At 38.0% G+C, this 24086-nt stretch overlaps 1 protein-coding gene and 1 long non-coding RNA gene across 3 annotated transcripts in view; one reads left to right on the top strand and one right to left on the bottom strand.

The window, feature by feature from the left end:
* Positions 1 to 24086, bottom strand: part of ITGB3 (integrin subunit beta 3) — a 42750-nt gene that overhangs the window by 9104 nt on the left and 9560 nt on the right. The window contains exons 3-11 of the mRNA XM_072414594.1: positions 22398 to 22587; positions 21527 to 21779; positions 18803 to 18965; positions 18552 to 18713; positions 18272 to 18367; positions 16998 to 17087; positions 16462 to 16596; positions 9340 to 9769; positions 366 to 588 (exon numbers count right to left, since the gene is read on the bottom strand). Of these exons, the coding sequence (XP_072270695.1) occupies positions 366 to 588; positions 9340 to 9769; positions 16462 to 16596; positions 16998 to 17087; positions 18272 to 18367; positions 18552 to 18713; positions 18803 to 18965; positions 21527 to 21779; positions 22398 to 22587 (1742 nt within the window). The remainder of the gene's footprint in view (positions 1 to 365; positions 589 to 9339; positions 9770 to 16461; positions 16597 to 16997; positions 17088 to 18271; positions 18368 to 18551; positions 18714 to 18802; positions 18966 to 21526; positions 21780 to 22397; positions 22588 to 24086) is intronic.
* Positions 3810 to 6288, top strand: LOC140333146 (uncharacterized). Of its 2 annotated transcripts, XR_011921295.1 has the most exons (3): positions 3810 to 3855; positions 5245 to 5401; positions 5754 to 6288. It is a non-coding gene; the product is annotated as an uncharacterized lncRNA (long non-coding RNA). The 2 variants fall into 2 exon arrangements; XR_011921294.1 differs by lacking the exon at positions 3810 to 3855 and having other exon boundaries at positions 4487 to 5401.

The raw sequence follows: 24086 nt of genomic DNA, 5'->3' as shown, positions 1-24086 counted from the left end.
GCAATATATGGCAGATATTGTATAGGGGTGGGAATATCTACTTGCATGGATGTTAGAAGTATTTCTGTGATATGGATATACAGCACCTGATATTAGATTTTTTTGTTTTAGTATTGGTTATGCTTAATAATAAATAAATCACAGTGGGCCTCATGTATTAAAAAAATAGCAATAATTGTCTTTATATCCCCGAGCAACCAATCAGAATTCCCTCCCTTTTATTTTTCAACCAGCACTTAGTATATTGTATGTCTGTTTGTCTAAATTTTAATAAACTGCTTGTAACAGAATGTTGCATGTCATATGTTAGAGTTTACAGGAATTTGTTCCTATTATATTTTCTCGTTGCATGTCTTTTCACTCACTTCTTAAAGGTGCACGCATCAGGACAGGTAGGGCATTTTTCACAGGTGTCCCCATAGGAGCCAGGCTGGGTGCAGTCACACTTGCCACAAACACACGCTCCTCTACCACTGCACAAGAGTCCACTGCTGGACATACAAGTGTCTGTGCGTGTAGTACAGTTACAGTATTCACCAGTCCAGTCTGATTCACAGATACAATCACCACAGTTACACTGCCCATGCCCTGTGGAATGAAAGAGAAATAAGAAAAGGTAAACAATATTGTTTTTTATTTTTGGAATTTAGACTTACCAATATTTAGACTTATGACTTACCTTGGCTGAATTTTCCTGCATCACAGTTCTTGTTATACCAAGCTTGCTCTATTCCTTTGTTTTTAATCTTAGTTTAGGAAATCAATACGTTGGAGCCAAAAGGATGCTTATGGCAAGCCTGACAGACACTGAAATCCTAAAGGGTCTTGCAAGAATGAGTAAATATCTGCTGTTCCCTGCTTTAAATAAAAAATGAAGTATTTGTATTCACACTACAAGGGTACTAAATGAGCTGGGTTGTACTCTTGATATATGTCACCTACACCATTTTTAACCAAGTCAAGTTTTGATGAAACAAGAAAAAAGCATGCTTGGTATAATAGGAACTGTGATGCAGGAAAATTGTGCAGAACTGTAGCCAGGATAACAAATTTATAATGTTTTAAATTACAAAAAACAACATTTTAATGGCTACTTATCCCACACAAACTGTCTGACATCCTGCTGTTTAACCACAATTATATCTTCTCCCTATGACATAGCTTACAGTTCCCTCTAATTTAGCAAAAACAAATAAAATGCCCAATTTTTTCACAAAAGCATTTCTCAAACATTATTAAACTATTTTTATTTCCCCAAACCGAGTTTATGTCTATTCATACATGTAACCTATTAATAAATCATTTTTCCCTATAAGCCATGGCTGGGATAACAAGCAGGAATGGGTTCTCCTGCACTAGCGCCCTAACACTTTTGGATTAAGTGAGAATTGGCAGAAGAGAGACAAGCAATTGGACAAAATTGGAATTTTGTTTGTAATAGTTGGACACTATTGACATTCTTGTGGACAATGGGAATGTGTCCAAGGCTAATGTTTCTGATTGTTTCTAATGACAGATGACTGAACAAGTACAAGAAGGCAGCACCTTTCCATTGAAATAAACAATGGTTATTCCCGATCGGTCATTCATTAATCCGCCAGCGTGGATCAATAAACACCACTGTACACGTCAGATTATTCTCTATACCATTTGTCTTTGGCAAGAATAATTTGATGTGTAAATGCAGCCCAAAAGGTATAGTGGGCATAAAAACCATATGGTGCAATATACTGACAATATTGTAATAATAAGCACTGTGCACCCATAGCGCCATACTGTGAGACTGGGGAATCAAAGTACATTTTTTTGGGGATACGAAAAGTGTGTACAATAAAAGACCAGTAGCGTTACAGAGGCTCTTGGCTTAGGACAAACAAGTATACAAACAAGGGATAGACTAAGACATCAGAATTAGAAGGTGGATAACAAACTTTTATACCATACTTGGTTAACTATTCCAGACAGTTAACTTAACATGATATGGGGGTGTCACTAACCACAGAAATAGGCATTGGATAGGGCGAGGATGTTAAAATATAACTTTTTATGCAACTTTAAATACCTGAATTGGTTTAATATTTGAGACAGTAGACTCTGCATAAAAGGGTGACGCCACTGGCCACAGATTTAAACACTGGATAGTACAGAAATGAGGCATTGAGCATTCCCACAGACAACAAGGCTACGACCTTAGCTAGGTTGTATTCTTGAGACACATCACTGACCACAGACTTAGGCACGGGATAGGGCATGGGTATTAAAATGTAGATAGAAGGATTCTGATGCAACCTTTAATACCAGAATTGGTTTATTAGAGACAGTTGACTCAACATGAAACGGTGGTGCCACTAGCCACAGACCTAGACATTGGCTAGTACAGAACTCAGACATCAGGCACTCCTACAGACCTACCTTTACATCCACAATTCATTGTGTGTTTAGTAATCCACCCACCACTGTCAATGAGTCAGTATGACACAGAACCAGGTTATCTGTTTTAATGCTTGCTTTATCAGTCTGTCTAAACAAATGGTGGCCAATACTTTCCAAATCACTACTTTTCTTAAGATGCCGGTATCATGAGGTCTACCAGTAGGGTTCATATTAATTAACAATCTTGCCCAGAATGCTGTCATCCCTGGCTAAATATAACTACTTTCCCAGTCTTGTATTTCCTTGAACATGAAGTATAGCACTCTGTGTATGTTTTAGCTATAGTTAATATATCTTTCAAAGAAGGTTGACTTTTGCTTGGGACAAAAATTGTCAATAATTCTGGAAAATATTTGTAACTTAGAATTTACTAATTTCTGATAATGGTATCTTGGTGTTAGATGATTAATCTGAGTCTAAGACTTCTGACAGCAGCAATTTTCCTACATTCTTGTTTGACTATCTGTGGAGTTGTATAGTTGTCCCCACAATATAGGTGGTTTATGGGGGTTATTAGAATCACTTTACACTTTTCTTCTCTCTTCCTGAACAGGAAATGTAGGATAATCTCCCCAATGGAGCAGCAAATAATAAATTAAAAATGATGTAATGTAATATATCAGAAAAAGTTCTCTTTTAAGGGAACAGCAGCTACAGCTTTAAAGCTTTAAAAGACTAAAGAGGATCTGACCCAACCCGACACGACCACTTAGAAAAGGTCAAAGTAGAAATACTCCAGTATTGTGTATCATGAAGAGTGCAGGTATGAACAGGTTATAGATTCCAGGCATAGTTTAGGAGAAATATCGAATGGAAAATCTGTGAACACACCTTGTTGAATCTCTAAATACAATAGAAAAAAATATTTTTCTGCAAAACATATGTAATACTTTATTTAAGTGTCTCCAAAAGTAGGTGACACATGGACAAATTATGTTGTTCTAGATCTAATGGGCAGGTTATTTAGCTATGGGCTGCCCACAATCTTTTGAGCTATAGGCACAGGTAATAACTGCTGGAATGGAACATATGGTTGTATCGGGGCTCCAATAAATGTATTATATACATTTGGTAGAAACACCAAATGTATGGGGCAAGAATAAAGGAGAACAGCTGTAATATATTTTGAGACTGTTCAAGTAATTTTTACAGCTCACTTATTTATAAGGGACTTGCCCAGTGCGTCACTTACTGTTGATTAGTAAAAAAACAGCATTTATAATAAGTTGCATAACAATTACAAATCTTTTAATCAGTAGTTAACCTATTTTGCAGACATGAATCGTCATAATTGTGATCTCCTGATGTTGTAACTTTACCAGAAATTAAAACCACGAGCTGGGGATTACCCACGGCCAGCCAGCTAATCTGTCGTCTAATGCTTTGTTGACAATTGCAGATTACTCGTTCTAAAACAGGAAGGTGAGTAGCAATTTAGCAGACAAAGAATCCAGCCCTAGGGGCAGTAAATACCGGTCACACTAATGATTAGGAAAATATAGGCTGTAATGGTGACAGCTTTGCCAGTGAATATATAACCATCATAGAGTGAAGCTTGACAAACTATCTCAATAATCAGACAGAATGAATTTGTAATGCAGTGTCTCATAAACAACTCATAGTAGTTGGCTATTCACATACACATTATCTAAACGCAGTCAGTAGGCCACTCCTTTTACTGCTTTATTTGAAGCATGTTGCTGCATTTGTAACAAGAACATCTGACAAGCATTCCCATATACTTCATATGGATCATTTTGGGTCTCCTACTCGATACTTTGCCTATTATCAGAGGGTCGTTGTCCTATATGTGTTGACAGCTTCTTTTATTTGGCTAATTTATGGATGTTTTTCCAGTTCAAGCTTTGAATAAGGTGGAGCAGGGTTAAAGTTCCTAAAAGCTTTTGTTGTTGTTCACATTATTCGGTACCTGAAATTCTAACCCCTTCTTACAAAAATAATAATTCAGTCCAGGAGAAAGCTCTGCCCACCACAGCCCCAAAGAAAAAGGGGAACAGACTTAGAGACATCACAAAACTGGCCAGAAAAGTATAGCATTGCTATTGCTCGGTTTCTTCTACTATAGACTACCTATTATCCAAATAGGAAGCAATGAGACATTCCTCCAACAGCAATAAATAAAACTCAACTAACCCTTTTTTAGTTGAAAAATGCAGCCAGATTCACCTTGCATTTTCAGGAAAATCATTGTTTTCTTTTCACTTCTGAATGACATAGTTCTTATTAAATCTCAGGAAACTTGTAAACAATACTATGGTTGGTAAAAATGAGAATTCCAAGAAATGTTTGGCAATAATCCATATTATTCACTTTAGTTACAGACAATGCAATGTGGTTTATAGAGGATGTCATGTTATTTTTCAGATAGAACATTTGATGTCGTCACTCCCACATTTACTACTGCCTGATTGTATTTCTTCATGTCTGGGTATAATCTACTTTATACGCCTGATTTAATAAAGCTCTCCAAGGCTGGAGTGGGTACACTTCCATCAGTAAATCTGGGTGATCCAGCAAACCTGGAATAGATCTGATCCAGAACTTAAAACATTTGCATAGCAAACATAGCAAATGACTTTGAAGAAATTCATTTCAGGTTTGCTGGATCACCCAGCTTCACTGATCAAAAAGTGTATCCTCTCCAGGGTTGGAAAGCTTTAATAAATCAGGCCCTATATGTCAGGTTTCAAAACCAGTCAGTACTCCAAATATTTGTCAGTGCTAGGTCTAATGGAAAATTGTTGTCATACTTACCTGTAATTTTTACTTTCCTGTTATTCCTCCTGACAGCATGCACAGTTTGGTTAGTTCTGTCCCTTCATCTCCATGGGACCACTTTACCAAAGCTTTAAAAGTAACCTCCCTCTCCCCTGCAGGTGTTCTCTGTGACAGGATAAGGGAGAGAAGCATGATGTCAGGAGGAGTTTACAGGAAATGAAAATTACAGGTAAGTATGACAATTTTCCACTTTCCTGACACTCTTCCCCGCCCCCCCCTCATGCATCGTGCATTCCTTTCCAAGGACAATTATTGAACGTGTGTATGCAGCTTAATAAAAGTTTGGAGACTTCTAGATCACTTTAGTAGAAACCTCTGTAAATGAAGCCTATAAGGCTTCCCTAGTTGAATGTCTCTTGACTTCCTGCAATGGAATCAAGCCCTCATGATGTAAGCATACCACATGGTATTTAAAACCCTAGGATGCAAAATCTGTCAAAGATACAGCTGTACTCCATAAAGTGCTGCTAGAGTGGCTGACTAGAACATCCGCAACTATAACATTGTTTGTTTCTCTATAGGTAAATGGAGAAAATCCTCCTTATGTCCATGAGAACCTTCAGAAAATGAGTGTCTCCATGCTGAGGAATTACTTCTCAGCTGTAATGATACACAGGCATACATATTTAAACAAGACATTCAATAATAGATGCATCTACACTTTAGGAAGATAGATGCAATCTGGCTCCTTTCCAAGACGGTGCATAGTCCTGAAACCTTGCTTGTCATAGTAACAGTCAAGAACTTCATCTCCCAAGTCCATTTTCCTATTAGGCAGACCTAGACTCGATGGAAGGAGGCTCCCTGAGAACTTTTAGTACTAGAGGCAAGTCCTATGCTGAAAAGAATGACTTTATTGAAGTGTTCAATTTCACTACTGCTTTGAGGAACTGCCACGGCAAAAGACGTTACACCCAGTTGGTGGTTGTGGGGGCTGACACTTGGACCTAAACAAGTTGACCCAGAGTTCCTCGTCCAAAGCTGAATGCAGAAAATTCTGGAACCCGTGCTGGTGATGGGTTAACAAAGAAAACTGCTTTTGAAATAAAAACTTTCTATATATTGTGGCATCTATTTTTAGTTTTGAGCTTCATATCTGCCACCACAGAGAAAAGCCAGATGCTAGGAGCCTCTGCCTTTCAACAAGATGGCATTCAGTCCCGGGCAGTCAGAGATAGAGAGAAAGCTGCTACTGGCCCCAAAAACGTTAATCCCTTTCCAATCTTTCCAATTTTTGCCAATGGGAAATAATTACCATTGCTTTTTCTGAATCCTTCTTTATTTTTAGTAGACCTCTCAAGATCAGTGCTATTCGTTCTAAAACGTAGGAAAAAATCCATTTTCTTGTGAAAGGGTCACAGCTAGTATTTGCTGGCACTTTAACATAACTGGAAATGCCATCAGGTCTATTGACTTGCAAACTGTTTCTGCCCAGAGGCCAGAAACAGTTGAGAAATGATCTGCTCATATGAACAGCCAACAGATCTTCAGGCTGGTGGTTAGGAGACAGAAAAGCTTAGACACTTCTTTGTCCATGAAAAATAATAAACACGACTGTGACTTGAAGGAAACAGACAATCTTTGTTCTACTTTTTCTGGATCTGACCTTTTCACAGATACCTTGACTTTCTGCTGACCCAAGCAAAGGCTTTCAAAACTTCTCAGGGCTGCCCACAGTTTACCAGATTGGAGTGGACCATTTGAAGGGAAAGCCAAAGGTGATGTCCCATACCGTGGGCTCCCCAAACTTTGAGACAGGCATCTAAGGTGACTGGACTCCTAGTCCTGTGCCTCAGAGCTTTTTCCCAAGACTATGGGAGCACCACTATCCCAAGTCTTGTCTGACTGACCAGGGCACCGTGAGTCTCTACCCCAACAAGCAGCAAACACAAGCACAACTGAAACCCTAACATGTGCTATCCTGACCATTAACCAATGGAAATAGATGTCATCAGCCTCAGAAATACCCTGCATTTCGTGCAGTTAGGTTAGTTGGCTTTGCCCCAAAACTGTATTAAAATATATGACTATGGGAGGGACATTCGATTGTGAGCTCCTTTGAGGGACAGTTAGTGAAATGACTGACTTTATGAAGCACTGCGTAATATGTCACCACTATATAAATACTGCATCATTATTATATAATAAAAGGTAATAAAATCACTGTACACTAGTGTGATGGTCAGTGGGATAAATGCCTGTTGAATTGCTGCCAGTGGGAAGAATGTCCCCTTACAAATAGCCAAAACATTGATTAGTGTTAGTGTTAGCTGCCCTAAGAGGCACAAATTGCACATTGCTCAAGGAAATCGTAGCACCCTTTGACACTGGCCTACATGGAGACATATCCTTTGTTACACACCCTCTATCAGAGGCACCCTAGACTAAGCTGATAAGAAGCAAGCTCTAACTTCCTGGTATGCTTTCTTGGAGGGCTTTTATCCACAACAGAAAGAAACCACATTAAACACTCTTTTTAAAAAAAACAAAAGTGGCGCCCATCTTCTGAATTTATCCCCTACCTGTGCCGCAGCTTTTGTGCCTGTGAGGCGAGATTAGGTGAGCCAGCAGTTAAACGTAATATATCTAACGTATAAACGTACCTACACAGGACCAAATACAAGCAAAATCTACAATAAACTTTCCTATCTGACTTCCTGCAAGTCAGCATAGCAGCTAGAAAGAAGTAGCAAACAGAAAAAGTATTTCAAAATGGCGCCTGCTGGAAGCAGGATGTTGCTGGTTGCCTAACAAGGCTGATGCTAGCTCCCTACAGGAGTAGTTTGGAGATTAACAGAGATATGGTACCATCTAATGATTATTAAATGTACAAGTAACCAAGAAAATACCTCCCAGGTTTTTCCCTCAAAATTCCACAGGATGATAAACAGGTATGTATAATTATAGAATAACACAATCCTGGTAGAAACACCATTAGGCAGAATACCAGTCCACTAAGCCAGCTGTTGCCAACCAGTGGTCCATAGACACTGGTGGTCCACAGAAAAATTTGGACTATATATGCAATTTTTATGTTTTAATAATAAAACAAAAATAATAAATAAATAATAACATTAATAATAAATTGTTATACTGTGAATGACAATTTTTGGCTTTATATTGCACTAAATTCATGATCTGTACTAGAGTGTCAGTCAGTGTAGTCTTACATTACAACAGTCACCTAACTCCGCCAGTACCGATTCTCACCCGATTGTTTTATTTTATTTGTTTATTTCTCAGATGCTCTTTTAGTATGACATTAACTGTGTATTTTCTTTATCTGTTATATTTGATGGCATCAAATAGTTTGACCTTGATAACTATCATTTCTTGTCTGGTCTAAGATTTGAATGAAAAACCCATAATGAGTGAGAAAAAAAGCAAACAAATATTTTGCATTTCTTTAGTAATACCAAAGATAATGTAACTAATGATAATCGTAACAATAGTAATACTTCACTTAGCCATGAGCTGATCAATGATTTAGAGCCTCCAGAATCAGAGTCCTTGTCAGGCACCATTAAAAAAATCATTTTACAAATGTATTAATCTTTTTTTTAAAAAAAAGGTTGGTGTCCGCTGCACTAAGCCATATTGTATGTAAAAAAAAGGTTACCTCAGAATTGTACCAAATAATACGCCAAGCTTATTGTTTGAAGCTCAGACTGTAATTACAAGGAGCCAAACAGCAGGGGGCCCCAGAGATACAACAGAAAGCAAAGACATTCTTTCCCTTAAACTCATCTCTTGTATGATGTCTGTGAGGTGAATTTTGCTGCACCTGTCGACAACTATTGGACAATTAATGAAAATGGAAACAGGTAAAAAAATAAAATAATTGGATTACTGCTCACCCACTTGCAACAAAAGGGGCTATTTAAGCTCCAAAATACCAAAAGCTCAGCACCAGGGTTCCCAAAACATGATAGGTTTACCATGCACAATGGGACTTCCCCTTGGGGGCTGAACCAAGGGGGAACAAATGCTTGGTCCTGGAACAAGGACAGAAAATGGCTTTCAATTCCTCAAACTTGCAGTTCATTGAAGTTCTTATGTTCTGCTTCATCTGCATTTTTAAAACCCCATTTGTAAAGTTTGTCTTACCTGAGCACATCTCGCCCTTGTATCGCAGGCAGGAGAAGTCATCACATTCACAATATTTGCCCCAGACTTTTCCAAAGTCATTGCTGTGACAAATGCACTGTCCGCACACACACTCCCCTCTGCGGGAACAGATGACGCCCTTGTCTTTTTGGCTGCAGCGGTCTTGTTTTGAGGGGTCGTACTCCTCCTCGGAACATTCACAATGTGGTCCCAACCAACCCGAATAACACTGACAGATTCCACAGCTAAGAGTTCCGTTCCCCATATTACATGTGGTGCTGTTTGGCTCATCGTATTGCTGACAATTACAGTCACACTGGAAATGCACAGTGACAGTCAAAGAATCTTTAAAACCCACAGGTTTGATGGTAAACGTCTTCACCTTCTCTGCAGGGCAGCCACGAACTTTGGCTTCAATGGAGAAACTCACCTGTGGGATAAAATGAGATTGGCCAATGAACAAGTTATTATTATGTAGTATTTATATAGCGCTAACATATTATGCAGCGCTGTACAAAGTCCATAGTCATGTCCCTCAAAGGAGCTCACAATCTAATATTGCTACCATAGTCATGGGGGAAGCCAATTAACCTAACTGCATGTTTAGGAATGTGGGAGGAAACCCACACAGACACAGGGAGAACCTGCAAACTCCATGCAGATAGTGTCCTGGCTGAGATTCAAACCTGGGACCCAGCGCTGCAAAGGTCAGTGCGCTAACCACTGAGCGACCGTGCTGCCGACAGGTTGTAATGTTTGCAATTAAAGGCCACAGGGCCATGGTGCAAACCCTACATCTGCAATTCAGGCAGATTATAAAGATATAATTCGTTACAGCTTTGTATTTATTAGAACATTCTGAAATCATTTTCATTTATTGTTCAACAGAATGCAAGCAGGGTAAGAACCAAAATTTGGTATCGGCTTCTAACAGTCCCTGTAAAGCAGAGCCCAAATTGGGGAAGGAAGAAGCAGCACAGCAGGTGTGATTATAGAAGGATAGATTAGAATGGTGGACAGAGAAGCTGCTTGTTGTGCTTCTTTTCCTTTCACCTTCCAGTCAAAGGGTAGGGATGGGATCTGTGGATACAAGTTAGCTGCAGCAGTGAGAACACCTTACATCTATATAGGTAACCATTTGCCTGTGAGCTTCAAATTTCTATCCCTATGCCTTTCTTAGAATGGCTTTTAATTAGGATTTTGGCCTTTTTTAAAAATGCATGTAAACGTTCCTACTGCGTTTATATGCGGTTTTATGATGTTTTATTAGCATTTTAAAGCTTGCCTTTAAAACGCTGGAAAAAGTCTATACCACGTTTTAACACGTTTACATTTCAAGTGCTTAAACACTTGGGAAAACTCCCTATTGAAATCAATGGAAGCGTTTACCCGCGTTTTTGGGTGTTTTCCAGCGTTAACCCCACGCGTTAGTTTTTTAAATGTTGCAAGCAACATTATCGATAACGCTCATAAACATGCCTTAAGGAAACGTCCTGGTGTAGATTAGCCCATGGGAATTTTAAATATGGGCTTTCAAAGCCTCAGGTTGAACGCTGGGGAAAACGTCCGTGTCGACTAAGCCTTAAGTAGTTAATTAACATGAAGTAAGATACCAGTAACCCGTTACTCGTATACACAAATTCTTCTCACAACATATATATGAAAAAAAACACAACAACACATTGATATTCCTTATATCTCTGTGAAAAAAAAAAAACTGTGTCTTGTTTGTTAACTTTATACAAGATACATCCTCATACTTGTTAACAATCCTAATCCTGGCAACTCAAGTACATGTAAATTGCCAACTTTCTTCAATCTCCAGAGACAACTTTCTGCTTCATATCTGTTTCTTGTTTTAAACACTATTAAGTAAACTGAAGTGTTTTGGTCTGTTTATATTATCCTGGCTCTGTCAGTATAAACTGGAGAATTTAACTGCAGAAGGTATTTTATAGTGCAACTCAAAGTAATCCTGTCACAAATCACAATATTACAAGTCACAGTATTACAATTTACAATAAAGAGATTTAGGAGGTAAATATGGTAAAATAAGTTTGATCTCTTTAAAGTTGACCTTCCGATGACAAATGATATTCTCTGCCATTGGTGAAGTCATTATGACGTATGGTAATTGTCTGAATGTAAAGCTGATGTAGATATAGTCACACATAAAGACTGTTTTTTTTTTTAAGTGCAACACCTTTAAAAAAAAAAAAAAAAAAGGGTGCAGCACTGCCCCCTAATTCTCAATTGCCTAGGCGATCAACCTACGTCACGCATCCCAGGCCTTGGGAGCACCTCAGGCATGCGCAGAAGGAGCCCCTTCGTCAAAATGGGGGGAAAAGCCGATCTCACGCATGTGCGGTGAGACTGGCAAGTTTTTTTTCCACAACTACATCACCCGATCTCACCCCTGGATCGGGTGATGTAGTAGGAAGAATCTAGAAGAAGAGGAGAAGATGGCGGTGCCTGTAGCACAGGCCCGAGACAAATACCAGGACGATGCGGGACCCGATGGAAGAGACCTCCGGATCGACTGCGCTGCGGGATTGAAGGATGTGTTTTTTTGTTTTTTTTGACCGTTTTTGACTTAAGTTCCTCTTTAAGGACCGAGCTCTTTCTGCAGCCTCTTGTAACTCTTTAATGACCTAGACAAACTCTGCAGTTGTTTCTTTTTGCAAATCAAAGCACAGCTTGCTCCAAAAGTTAATGAATGTCTGGGCTCCTTATTTTGTTTTTTTTTGCTTTGTTTGTGATTAACTCACAGTGAGGATTTTTTACAGTAACAGACACCACACACTGCCTAATATTATCTTGAGACAAACATCTATCCCTAACTGCATTTATTAAAATAATGTACCTGTTCTTGTACATACAAATTCAACTTAAGAACAACCCTACAGTCCCTAACTTGTATGTAACCCGGGGACTACCTAGTATGAACATAATACTGCACAGCTAAAATAAGAACACCGATTTATTGGCTCATGCAAATCCCAAATGTTTCTCCACTTTATATGCACTGCAGGTAAGTGATATCTTGCTTGGCCATGCACATGCATTTACTGATAAATTTACTACAATGTTTTGTAATTCCACACAAATCAATATATGCCATTTTCCAGATTTGGCTGTAATAATAAAAGGTTTGCAAAAATAGCAAACAAAAATAACCTTTATCAAAAAAGGTATTTTTGGCTACATCTACCAATTAGATGTTGGCTTTCATTATCTGACCTGGAATTTGAATAGGTATCATTATATTTTTCAATATTTTTTTGCCATTTTTAACACATCCCTTCAATCTTCTATGCATATTATAGAGTTACACTCTGGAAATAGAATAGTCTGAATCATACAGTCACAGAAAGAACATTTTGATTCTTGTCAGTGCTCCAGATTCATCAGATCTGACACCACATGCTTGTTTTGGAACTATGATGTGGCCGGCCTGTCATTAGCAGGATGTAGATAACAAGAAGCATGTGTACATGCGTGTAAGCCGCACTCATGTGGAAACAACTAGAGAAATACATAAAAAAGAATTAAACAACACATGTAAGCACAAGAAACTATGTGCAAATACAGAATTATATGGGGAAACTGCATAAGTTCTTAAAGGCAAACTCTTCTTTCCTTAAAATTAATATATCAAATTTTCTTTCAGACCATTGGTTGGCGATCGCTGCTTTAGATAACGGCTTTGTAGTTCCATGCTGCAATTGTAGTTTATATGGATATTTTAGGTTTGCTAGCACACTGTATAGGTGCATCTCTATAATGTCGTACAATTGGATTGTAATGCTGGCTATACAAATAGCAATATAGAAAACATAGATAAATCATTTAACACAAAATAATTTTTTTTTGTGGCTTTCAAATATATTTAAGGATCTTATCATTAGTTTTATGACCAGCAGAACGTGTGGTCTGCAGGGCTTGTTTAAATGCACGATAATAAAAAGGAACTTGTACAACTGCACTTAGGCATGTACATTAATTGCAGTGAAGCGATTGATAGGCAGAGGAATTTGTTTAGGCAGTGAGTTAGTTACACAACAGACTGGCAGACACTGCAAGGACTTGAGCATCTCTTGCAGCATGTCTGCAGTCTCTAACCCTTTCCTTTAGTTTGTCTGCAGTCACGTGAGATTTACTCTTTATGTGTATGTAACTAAGTAGCATAGTGTTGTGGTAGATCAGAAACTGGCAGGCGGCACAACCACCCAGTATCTGACTGTTTACCATCCATTAAAAAGGCCAAAGAGTTGTGCTTAAGGAAAGGACAATTGTAGTGCGTGCTACATGTCTAAAGAAATGCTGTTATGTAATATGTTATTTAGGGGTGGGAATGATCATGTGAATATAGTATGTAGTATAGTAGGCCTATGTCAAAATTCATAAATAGGAAAAAAGTAGGGATCATAAGATGCTACCTTTTTTTGGATGGCTTTTTAAAAAACAGTTTTTTTTTTCTCAGACAAAACTAAATTTTTAGTTCAATCTTACACTGCATGAGAGAAATTAAAAAAAGACTTAAATGAAAAATACCATGACACATATGGACTGAATTTGTGTAAGTGAAAACCACGTGTTCATTGCATATTTGTATTTACTTGTGTCTAATGCAGCAGACTTTTAAAAAAGTTCTAGATGATTTAATGAGAGAGGTATGTGGCTAACTAGAAGGTAAGACCAGCACAAAATAGCACAGAGCTTGGCAAAGAGAAAAAAAAAAAAGATAAAATGAGGAAGAAATACAAAACACACAGTTTACAATCTACAATTTGTGCTATTGCTGTAAACTTCACAAAAAGTGCAAATACATTTGTAAAAGCCATCTAAGTTTTAGTCAGCCAGAATTGTATACATCAAAAGCATACAAGTAAAAAGATAACTGTAAAGATGAAAATGCAAGTAAAAACTTGTAAGCAAGTGCAAGTGAAGCAACTAGCAGGATGTGAGATAAGTATTGTACACTACTATGCCCAAGGCAAACTGCTCAGCATAGGCATGTCTGTCCCCAATTTCTTCCAGATGAAAGGTCATTAGGTCTTCAATTAACCTCTTCATGATTTAGTAGTCTATATACTGACTGTTATGATTTACCATAACGCTTTAAAGGCTCTATTTATATAAAAAAAAATTGAGCGAATCTGACATTCCCTCAAATATTTGTTGGAATAATTTACTGCCATTGAAACACATGAACCTGGAAGATTCCCACAAAGGAAGGCTATCGTGGTTGAGGCATTTTTGGACTCCGGAAGTAGATCTGGCCAAATCTAGTACTTTGTCAAGTGGAAAAGTTTTGTGCCAGAGGAGAACTCTTGGGTTCCATACAGAAATCCCCATGCCAAGAGGTTGGTTTCAGCTAACCTCTGTTTGACCTCAACTTTGCCTTGTCTGCCACCCGCCCTGACCTTGCCTTGTCTGCCACCTGCCTTTTTTATATTATTCTGCTTTGTGCCCCTAAAGGAAATGAGTGTGATTTAACTCAAACTTAGGTGCAGATAGATTGGCAAGGGTTACATTTTTGGAATACAATGTGTAGCAAAGGTTTTACTGCATCCTGGTTTTGTTTCTATAAGTGGTTAGGAGGTGTTTGACTTTAGCATAATGCTTTGTAATGAATCTTAAACCATAACTTCTATTTAATTTTATTTTTGGAATCTATACTAATACTGTCAGATACTAAAAATAAACTAATGAAAACCAAACTCCAGACAATGTTCTGCATTTTTGGACATAAAGAAGAAATGTTAAAATGCCTGTCAATTTTTTTTCTTTCTGCTACCTCACTGGGGAGATTTTCTTCACTACCTGAATTTGAGACACAAAGACAAGAAATAATAGCCACAAAAAAAGAAAAACAACACATTGTTTGATTCAAAAATGCAAGCAGGCAAGCAGGAAAAGAATTTTAATATATAAAATCCAAATTGTACTTTCAAAGTACATAAATGGTCAGGGCATGTTAGGTAAAAGCAAATTCTGTGTAGGATAAGGTCATATCTGGTATTACTACCTACAATTCCAATGGAACTAGAATATTTCTTGCTTCATGGGAATTGTATAAATAAGTATTGGTGATCTTATGGTCAATACAACTAGAATGGCAATGCTAAACATTTTGAAAACAAGTTATTTTGCCTTCAGTAAGAGACTGGGAGATGAGAGATGTAAAGGAAATGGAGGATATTATATATTCTTTAAAAGATACAGAAACTAATTATTATTTGGTTGCTATGCATAGGATTTAAAGGAACTGATTTACATAGGAAATTACTATTAGAATAAACAAATATGACTAACATTAAGAAGGAATTAGGAACAATCAATGGATAGGATTTGTGAAAGTCCTGGCATTTATTCCTAAATGTTTCTTTCTAGAAGGAGACCCGTGGACACATAATTATGATTTAGGGAGAGTGGAGATAACAATAAAGGGGAGAAGGATGAAGAATGTGGTGTAGGAATGCGTTATTTTCTCAAAATGTAATTGTTGTTTTTTTTGTAAGGGTAAACAAACAAAATATAAACACATATAAATCCAATGTATTGCATTCATTACAGTTATTTTGTATTGAATGCAATACAAATAGATTTGAAATTTCCGCCACGCCCTGAACGGAACATCCGCACGCCCCGGCGCCACAAGGAACTCCCATTGACTAATCCGATGCAGAGGACGCTGGCCAGGGGAAGCTAGAAGACACAAAGGACGATGGAGGACGCCGGCAGATCAGGTAAGGCTCGATTTATCATTGCTTTGCATTGGTTTAGCCACCACATTAATATACTGTAAGCTGTGGATATGGTATTTGTAGCAGTGTTTTCCTGAAACCTGAAAGTTAATAAAGGGTTCCCCAATGTAAAAAAGTTTGGGAAACACTGGCGTAGACCATCGATCAGGTGATCTACAGAACCGAGCCTGAAACCCTGTTTCCTTCAGCTTCGTTTAAGCCAGATTCTGGGGACATCTAATAAATCATGTACTTAGGCTTTAGTTGTCTGCTGAGCAAATGATGTACCCCCACTGACAACTAAAAGCTGCAAACGTTTTGTCAAGAAAGTTTCCGATAAGAAAAAGAAAAGTAACAAGTAAATGTAACTCACAGTATCTCCAATCTTGAGCCCTGAGCAGGATTTAAGGCCTGGTGTGACCTCGTTATTGGTGCAAGTAGCATTGAATGAAAGTGACAGCTCCTCAGGAAGATCACGAACTTCCAGTTCCACTCTGGATCGGATTTTCTGTGCTCACAAAATAAAAAACAAGAAAAATACACGTGAGTTTTTTTGAAAGTACATACCAACCCTTTCCCTCCACTGCCCCTAAAATCATAAATCGGAGGTCCTGAAATGCTTAGTTTCAACCACAGCTCTGGAATTCCCTGCATATTAGGTCACGTGATTCTTGATGAACGGGGATGCAGCTTTTGGGAACTTCAGTTTTCACCAGAGGTCACATGACCAAATACCAGTACATTAGGTCATGTGAACAGTTACCACTATCCTGGCGACTGGAACATATAAGTAGGTGCAGGCAAGATGACAGACAGATGAAAGCCACAGAAAGAAAAAGAACAAGCTGGAATAGATAAGCAGTATAGTTCATGTAGTGTGTGGAAAAAAGAGATTTTGGGAAGTCGTACTTCATAGGAATCCACGATCAGCTGAATCACGTTTCCTGAATCTTTGGATAATGTACCCACTGTCGTCCCGGGAATTAACTCACTGTATTCCTGTGAAAAATATATTTAGAATGAATATGACAGCATATAGCAACATTTTATCCTTATTAAAATCTTTTAAGAATGAATGGGCTGAGGAAAGCAGAAACAATACTGTACTTTTCAGCCTAATGTAAAGGAAGCCTATACTAAGAGCATTTACTAAGAGCATTACCATTGTCTTCCATGCTTCTGTAGCTTCAATTTATTTGAGTGACTGACCTGAACAAGCATTCAGCCAATCAAGTCAAAGTGTAGTCCTAAATATCCCATATGCGTACTTGTTCAGTACCTTACAACTAAACTTTACAAAACCAAAAACCCCTTGGGCCTGATTTATTAAAGCTCTACAAGGCTGGAGAGGATACACTTTCATCAGTGAAGCTAAGTGATCCAGCAAACCTGGAATCGATTCCAGGTTTTCTAGCAAATGTTTTGAATCCTAGACCAGATCCATTCCCAGATTAACTGATGAAATTAAATAAATCAGGCCCATTGTGTGTACTTCCTGTCACTTCTAACAAAGAAACATGGTTTCCACTGTATTGCAATGTGGAATCTATTGTTCTTCATACTTTGGGTGTCATATAGTCATATCTGATTGACAGTCCCACTGGCTAAATTCAGATATAAAATGAAATAGGTTGTAATTCAGAGCACATATCTCCCATGAAGCTGGTATTATGTCCACATTATTTCTCCTATATAGCCTTTGTATTATATCTTGCCATTTTTAAATTATTTAGAGAGTAGCACTATTAAACATATGTCCATGTGTCCAGTTCCCTTATTCACCAACTGAACATCAAAAAGGTCCCATCAACCTGAATTTGAGCTTCATGTATTTTAGTGAGAGTCGCTGGCCCCATGCCAAAAAGGCAATTCATACCATAAAAAGGTAGACTGAAGAATCAAGATACAATTTAAATACACATTGCCTTGACATCTTCCCTTCCTTACCACCACCATTCATGTCAAATACCCAGTGCATTTCAGTAAATAGCAAACAGAGCGATAACATTGGTCAGTGCTAATTAATTCAACCATATAGTTATAAACAACTGTAAATGAAATATTCTGAATAAAGGTTGTGGTTATGAAAAAAAACTACGTTTCTGCATATACCCCTTTCATACTTTTTAAACTATTGGCTACTGGTCAACCTTATACATAAAAATAGATCAAATAATCATTACCTTGTAGAGATCCTGAACCTCTCTAGTAACAGCAAAAACAAGATTGATGTTTTTTTGGGAAAGTTTTTCAGTCATGAGTCCAATGGATGGGTAGTCCTGTAGAAAAATTTATAAAAAGGAATATTTTTGAAAGTAGCACAGAAGAGATATTAATAGGATATCAGACTGTAAAGTCTAGGAGCTCATACAAGGTCCCCTTTCTTTGCATTTGTTGCTTTGCTCTGATTGAGCAAGAAGACCAAGCTCATTTCAACTCTGCATGACAGAGCACCTTGCTTACCAGAACAGTAGACAATTTATAAGAATTGTCATTTCCAAGATGGCATTGTCCATCATTGGGGTGAATGATTCCAGCAAGACGTCCATCCAAGGCAATGTGCGTTCTGGCATCAGTGGTGAAAACCAGCAGGTGGGAAGACTCATTCCTCCAGCCAATCCTCTCCTGTTGAATACAAAGTATGGGAAGAGTCTTACTAATAATAGACATTTGCATTTCTATTTACCAAATTTCCTTAACTTTTCTGCACTCACGTCGCATACTGCAGCCTGCATGATGGCATCAAATCCACCTTCTGGGGCATCACGGTTTCGGGAAACATCCTGCTTTGCCACTTCCTGATTGAATCTCTCAACCTGGTCAGTGAGGGCCAAAATGTGCTGATAGCCAAAAGTTGGCTTGCAGGTTGTGCCAATCCTATGTTGAATAACAAAACAGTTACATGGAATTTAATAGGAAAAATATAGAATAAAAAAAGGGTCCCTTGTTTTTTTTTTTGTGTTTTTGTATACTGCTTTAGCCACTGAACTATAATCTGCCCGCTAAGGACTAGAAGTGCTACTCTAGAAGTGCAGGAGAGACATTTCTTTCTGTAAGTTGTACTAAGTAAAAAAATTAGCTGAAAAAATATTATTTTGAAAAAAATTTTGACCCTTTTATAGGGTGATCTATTCATTCTGGGAGATATACCCTTTACATTGACTAAACAGGGCCGGCAGCAGATGGGGTCAGTCAAGGTCATGAACGAGGCAAATAACTCAAACATGCATAAATACACAAAGCAAGTAAGAAGTGGTCATAGGGCACTAGGTGTCATACAAGGTTTGCATTAAAAAACACAGACAAGTTGGCAACTGACAAAAATTGTCAGGCCATAGGCAGAACACAAACTGGGTAACAGCCTTTATCCACAAAGCATAGGCGGTTCTTAGAGGGGCTTGTACCGCAGAGTTGTGTGAGAACAATGCACATCAGCCTGGATGACAATGATATGAAATGATGTGATAAGCATGCCCAGTTCATCTACCATTCTATTTTTGTACTGTGGTAGGAAACCAAATCACCCAAAGGAAACCAGCATGACGACAGGAAGAATTACCATACAGATAGTAGCCTTTAACTTATCACATTGAAGGCTCTATATCAGTAGTGGGGGCCAAATATTTACAGTTTCTAAATAATCCAGTTATCTGAAGAGCTTCTGGCAACAATTTATTATACTATTAATTTTGAGCATGTTTTTGCTCTAACATTTGTCCCCCATAGACCTCAGTAGGGTTCACTGAACATCAGCACAGCAATTTGAGAAAAGCCATAATGATCTAAACGCAGACAGATTGACCGATCCCTAATACTTAATACTCAAATTATGCTGGTGGTTTGGTTTTCTACAGATTTTTAGAGTAACAGGAGCTGCAGCAGTGGCAGGTAAACTATGCAGAACTTTCTTTTTCTTTCCACTCCACTCCACACTCTTTAATATAGTTTTTAAATTTAATACTTTTTAAAGCAAAGAAATAAATAAACTTTAATATTGGGGTGGTGTCATGTGCTACTAGCACTGGTGTGCAGTTGTGAACATCTGGTCAGCCTAGGATGGACATGCGGTATGGTGTGAGGCATGTAGTATGCATGGAGCATGCTCATACAAGAATGCAGCTCAGGCAGATATTGTTAACTGGCAGTTCACAGAAAATATCAAACATCACGGGCAACCAAAATTTTATGTTTTGTTCATGGACCATCTTTGTATTTACAAATAACACTGCTACCAGTGGCTTCTTTGGTTCCATTGGAGGAGTGGTAAATCACCTTCAACATTAAAAAACGTTTTGATGAGTGTGACTAATGACTGTACAAAGTGCAATGGAACTGTATCATGAACAAATCATTCCAGAGATAGTTTCCTATGTCTACAACAGTGTATCAGAACTGCATTCTGATCTTGGTCAGATAATGTAAATGAATCTGGTGTTCTTTATCTGTATTATCTGCATAATATTGTATATTGATCATCCATTGTGGATAGGACTTGCAGAGAAGTTTAATGTTTTAATTTTGTAATATGGTATGCCATTTGTATATGAACAATATAATTTGAAATGCTGTTTTGCATGAAACATGTCTGAAACAAAAGCACTTGCTGAAATATATATACACGTATATACACGCTGTAGGTCATTTACTCATGGTGTTCCAAGTCAGCATTGCTCAGGTGATTTATGGCCATCCAGCCAGAGCATGTCTTGCAAATATTTATAATGTGTCTGTATTTAGTAGACACATGAAGAGATTTGAGGCTAAAAGATTATCCAAAGGAGATTTTTCAGGAGAATGTGAACACAAATAAACAGATCAAATGTGCTAAGGCTACAGGATAGCGGAGAAAATTAAATTACTTTACTTAATATAATATTGGTGTAATAAAGACACTTGGTAAAGGCACAGGGGGTGGGACATTGTGGGCTAACCCATGACTTTCCTCCCTGAATCATATTAGGGTACCTTGTTTTTACAATTCTTGGGTTACTGTTAAACAACAGTATTTAAAAACATTTTAGACAGTTGTGGGGTTTCAAAATTGTGGGAACATTTCAGGGAAGGCCTTTTTTTCTCCAGCATGATTGAGCTCTGGATAAGTTTGGTGGAAGTGAACTTGAGTGACCTGCAACCATCCTGAGCTCCTTTAAAATAAACTAAAATGCTGATTGCAAGCTAGTTCCAAAATCAGTATCTAATCTTACAAATTCTGAATGGGCACAATCCCAAACAAAAGCTTTCCAGAAAAATTAAGGCTTCAGCAACTGGAGGTGGGCATCCATATTATAATGCCCATGAATTTGGATTGGGAAGCCCAAGAAGCTTATACAGGTCAGACAGCCACAAACTTTTTGCTATATACTGTACATTTATTAGCACTTCAAGCACAATATTTTGCCTTCTATTCAGTAAAGGCCATAGAAAATATCATTACTTACTCTAAGCATGGGTTGTCAATGACCTCCGGTGGTGACATATACATGTAAGGTGACATGGGCTTATCAACAAAAGCCCCAAAGCCAATGCGGAGGTTACTGGTTACTCTGCGCATCTTCTCAGCTAGTTGAGTTCCTAATGTCCGGATGGTTTCTAAATCATCTTTCATAGAATAGGACAGATCCATAAGGTAGTAGATGTCCACTGGATAGTCTTCCACTTGCCGAACTTGTATTGTGAAGATCTTAGAATCATCTGGGAAATTAGAAACAATGGCACTTTATAGAAGTTAAAAAATTAAATAAATTATTTCTAAACTAAACACTTTCTAATGACAGTCCTTCTGCACATTCAAGTAATATATAGTAATATATTTTATATGGGTACTAATACACACAACTCTTTTAATATTTTGTATGGGGTTTTAAAGCAACTATATCACTTTGCAATACAAATTAAGCACAGCTGTTAGAAAATGTGAAATACTTTGTCTAGCGGCCACTAACTCTACTGTCTTCAAGCACGACCTATCAACCAAAATATGCATGATAAAACTTGCTTTCTTCCTTACATTTAAAAAAATGTTATTTCTAAATTGTGTTTTTTTTTAAATCATATAAAAGTAATACATTTTTCTCAATTCTAGGGTTCTCAACAGGATGAGAAAGATTGGTGAGTAATCCCACAGCCTCCAGGGATACCCATTTCATATATACCAGGGGAATGAAGAATTTTACACAGGGCACTGGCTGAAGAGCCTGATCATTTACATCTGTGGAATGCTCACTGATGATGCAGAGCCGAAACTTGCGTAAGTGTGTAGATTCTGTAAAAGTTATTGCAGAAGTACTGTTTTTCAGTTTGAAGTGTTACCTGGTCTCAAGTGAAGTTCTATCTTCTGAGGAGACATCTGGGTAATGTCCCCTTCTGAGCCTTTGTCACTCAATGGTCTGTTGGCCAGGGTCTTGACCACACTAGTAGGGTACTCAATATACCTTTTATCACAGTTATTCTCCAACAGTGCTGACTCCACGTCACAACGAGGAGCTCCTTTTCCAAAATCCTAAAAGACAGCAGAGGACAGACACAAAATCTACTAGTTAGAAATTCAGAGGAGACTTCTGAAGGAAAATTCTACCCCAGGATATTTTAAAAGATGAGCCTCCACAAAACACCTACTCCCTCATGGCCAATACTACCTCACACATTGACACTGACACCTTCACACAGAGACGATGGCTCTGATTTATTAAAGCTCTCCAAGGCTGGAGAGAATACACTTTCATCAGTGAAGCAGGGTAATACAGAAAACCTGGAATGGATTTCCTTGAAGTCATTAGCTATTTGTTAGCAAATGTTTTCAATGCTCGACCTGATCCGTTCCAGGTTTGCTGGATTACCCAGCTTCACTGATGAAAGCGTATTATCTCCAGCCTTGGAGAAAGTCAAATAATGTATAGTACGTCAGTAATGGGAAAATGATTGGCTGCAGGACCCTATAGACCAGACTCAACGTTTTTTAACATGGGAGATTCCCTTGAGAATACTTTCAGGCATTCTGGAGAACCCTTACTGTAATTACTATATCCACAGCTCACAGTACATAGTGTGGTGGTCAGTAGGAAGAATACTTGCTATATTGCTGGTCCGTTGGAAGAATATCACGCTTACAGATAGCCAAAAAGATCATTGGGGTCACATAAACTGATCTGAGAGGCACAAATTGATCATTGCTTAAGAAACCCCTTGCAACATCTAGAGAAACCCTGGTTGAGAAACACTGGTATAAACCATGCTGGTAACTAATCCTAGCCCTCTGTTTGCTAAACACAGCTCCCACAGTACAGGTCCTTTTTACCAGATTAGAAAATCTTATTATGCATGTAACAATAAAGAGGCACTGTTAACTAATGTCAAGAAAATATAGCAGCTCACCCAGGGGGTATTTGGTAAACTTTATAATAATAAGATGTACATTAATAATTCTGAGAAACTTTCAGCTACACGTTTCAGCTGCACAACAAGTAACTAAGTTGCCCTGCAGGCATCAGAACTCCCCACACCCTTCCTTTGGCTCAGTATTCTTATCTTCCTATCTCTGTATAGCCAGAGGTTGTAAAGTAAATAACATGCAGAAAAGCACGATTAAAAGCACAGTTGCTGGAATGAATGGAACTATTTTCTGTCTTAGAATGCTATAAGAAGCACATTCTGATATGCAGTGTGTTATTATCCAGCATTGGGAGGCTATGCAAGGACCTTCAATATTTATTGTTGTAACAAATTCAAAAGGTTGGATTTTCCATAATTCTGTTCTGGGATCATTAGTAAGGGTAAATTTCCTTAGGAGGGATAAAAACAGCAATAAAAACCTGACACATTCTAGCCAAAATTTGTGGTGGTTTGGACATTGGATTAGACATATACAAGACAATTATAAGGACAATGCAGTTTGCCTTAATGATTAAAGTCTTAATGCCAAGAAAAACATGTGTTAAAAGTATTTTTTATTTTTTAGAAGTTCTGTGCTATGGATTTAATTTGTAAGATTGGTACTATAGA

The sequence above is a fragment of the Pyxicephalus adspersus genome, chromosome 6 (assembly GCF_032062135.1).
Source record: "Pyxicephalus adspersus chromosome 6, UCB_Pads_2.0, whole genome shotgun sequence".
Taxonomy (NCBI): Eukaryota; Metazoa; Chordata; class Amphibia; order Anura; family Pyxicephalidae; genus Pyxicephalus; species Pyxicephalus adspersus.
The sequence above is the reverse complement of the archived record's forward strand: the minus strand, read 5'-3'. Positions and strand labels throughout refer to the sequence as shown.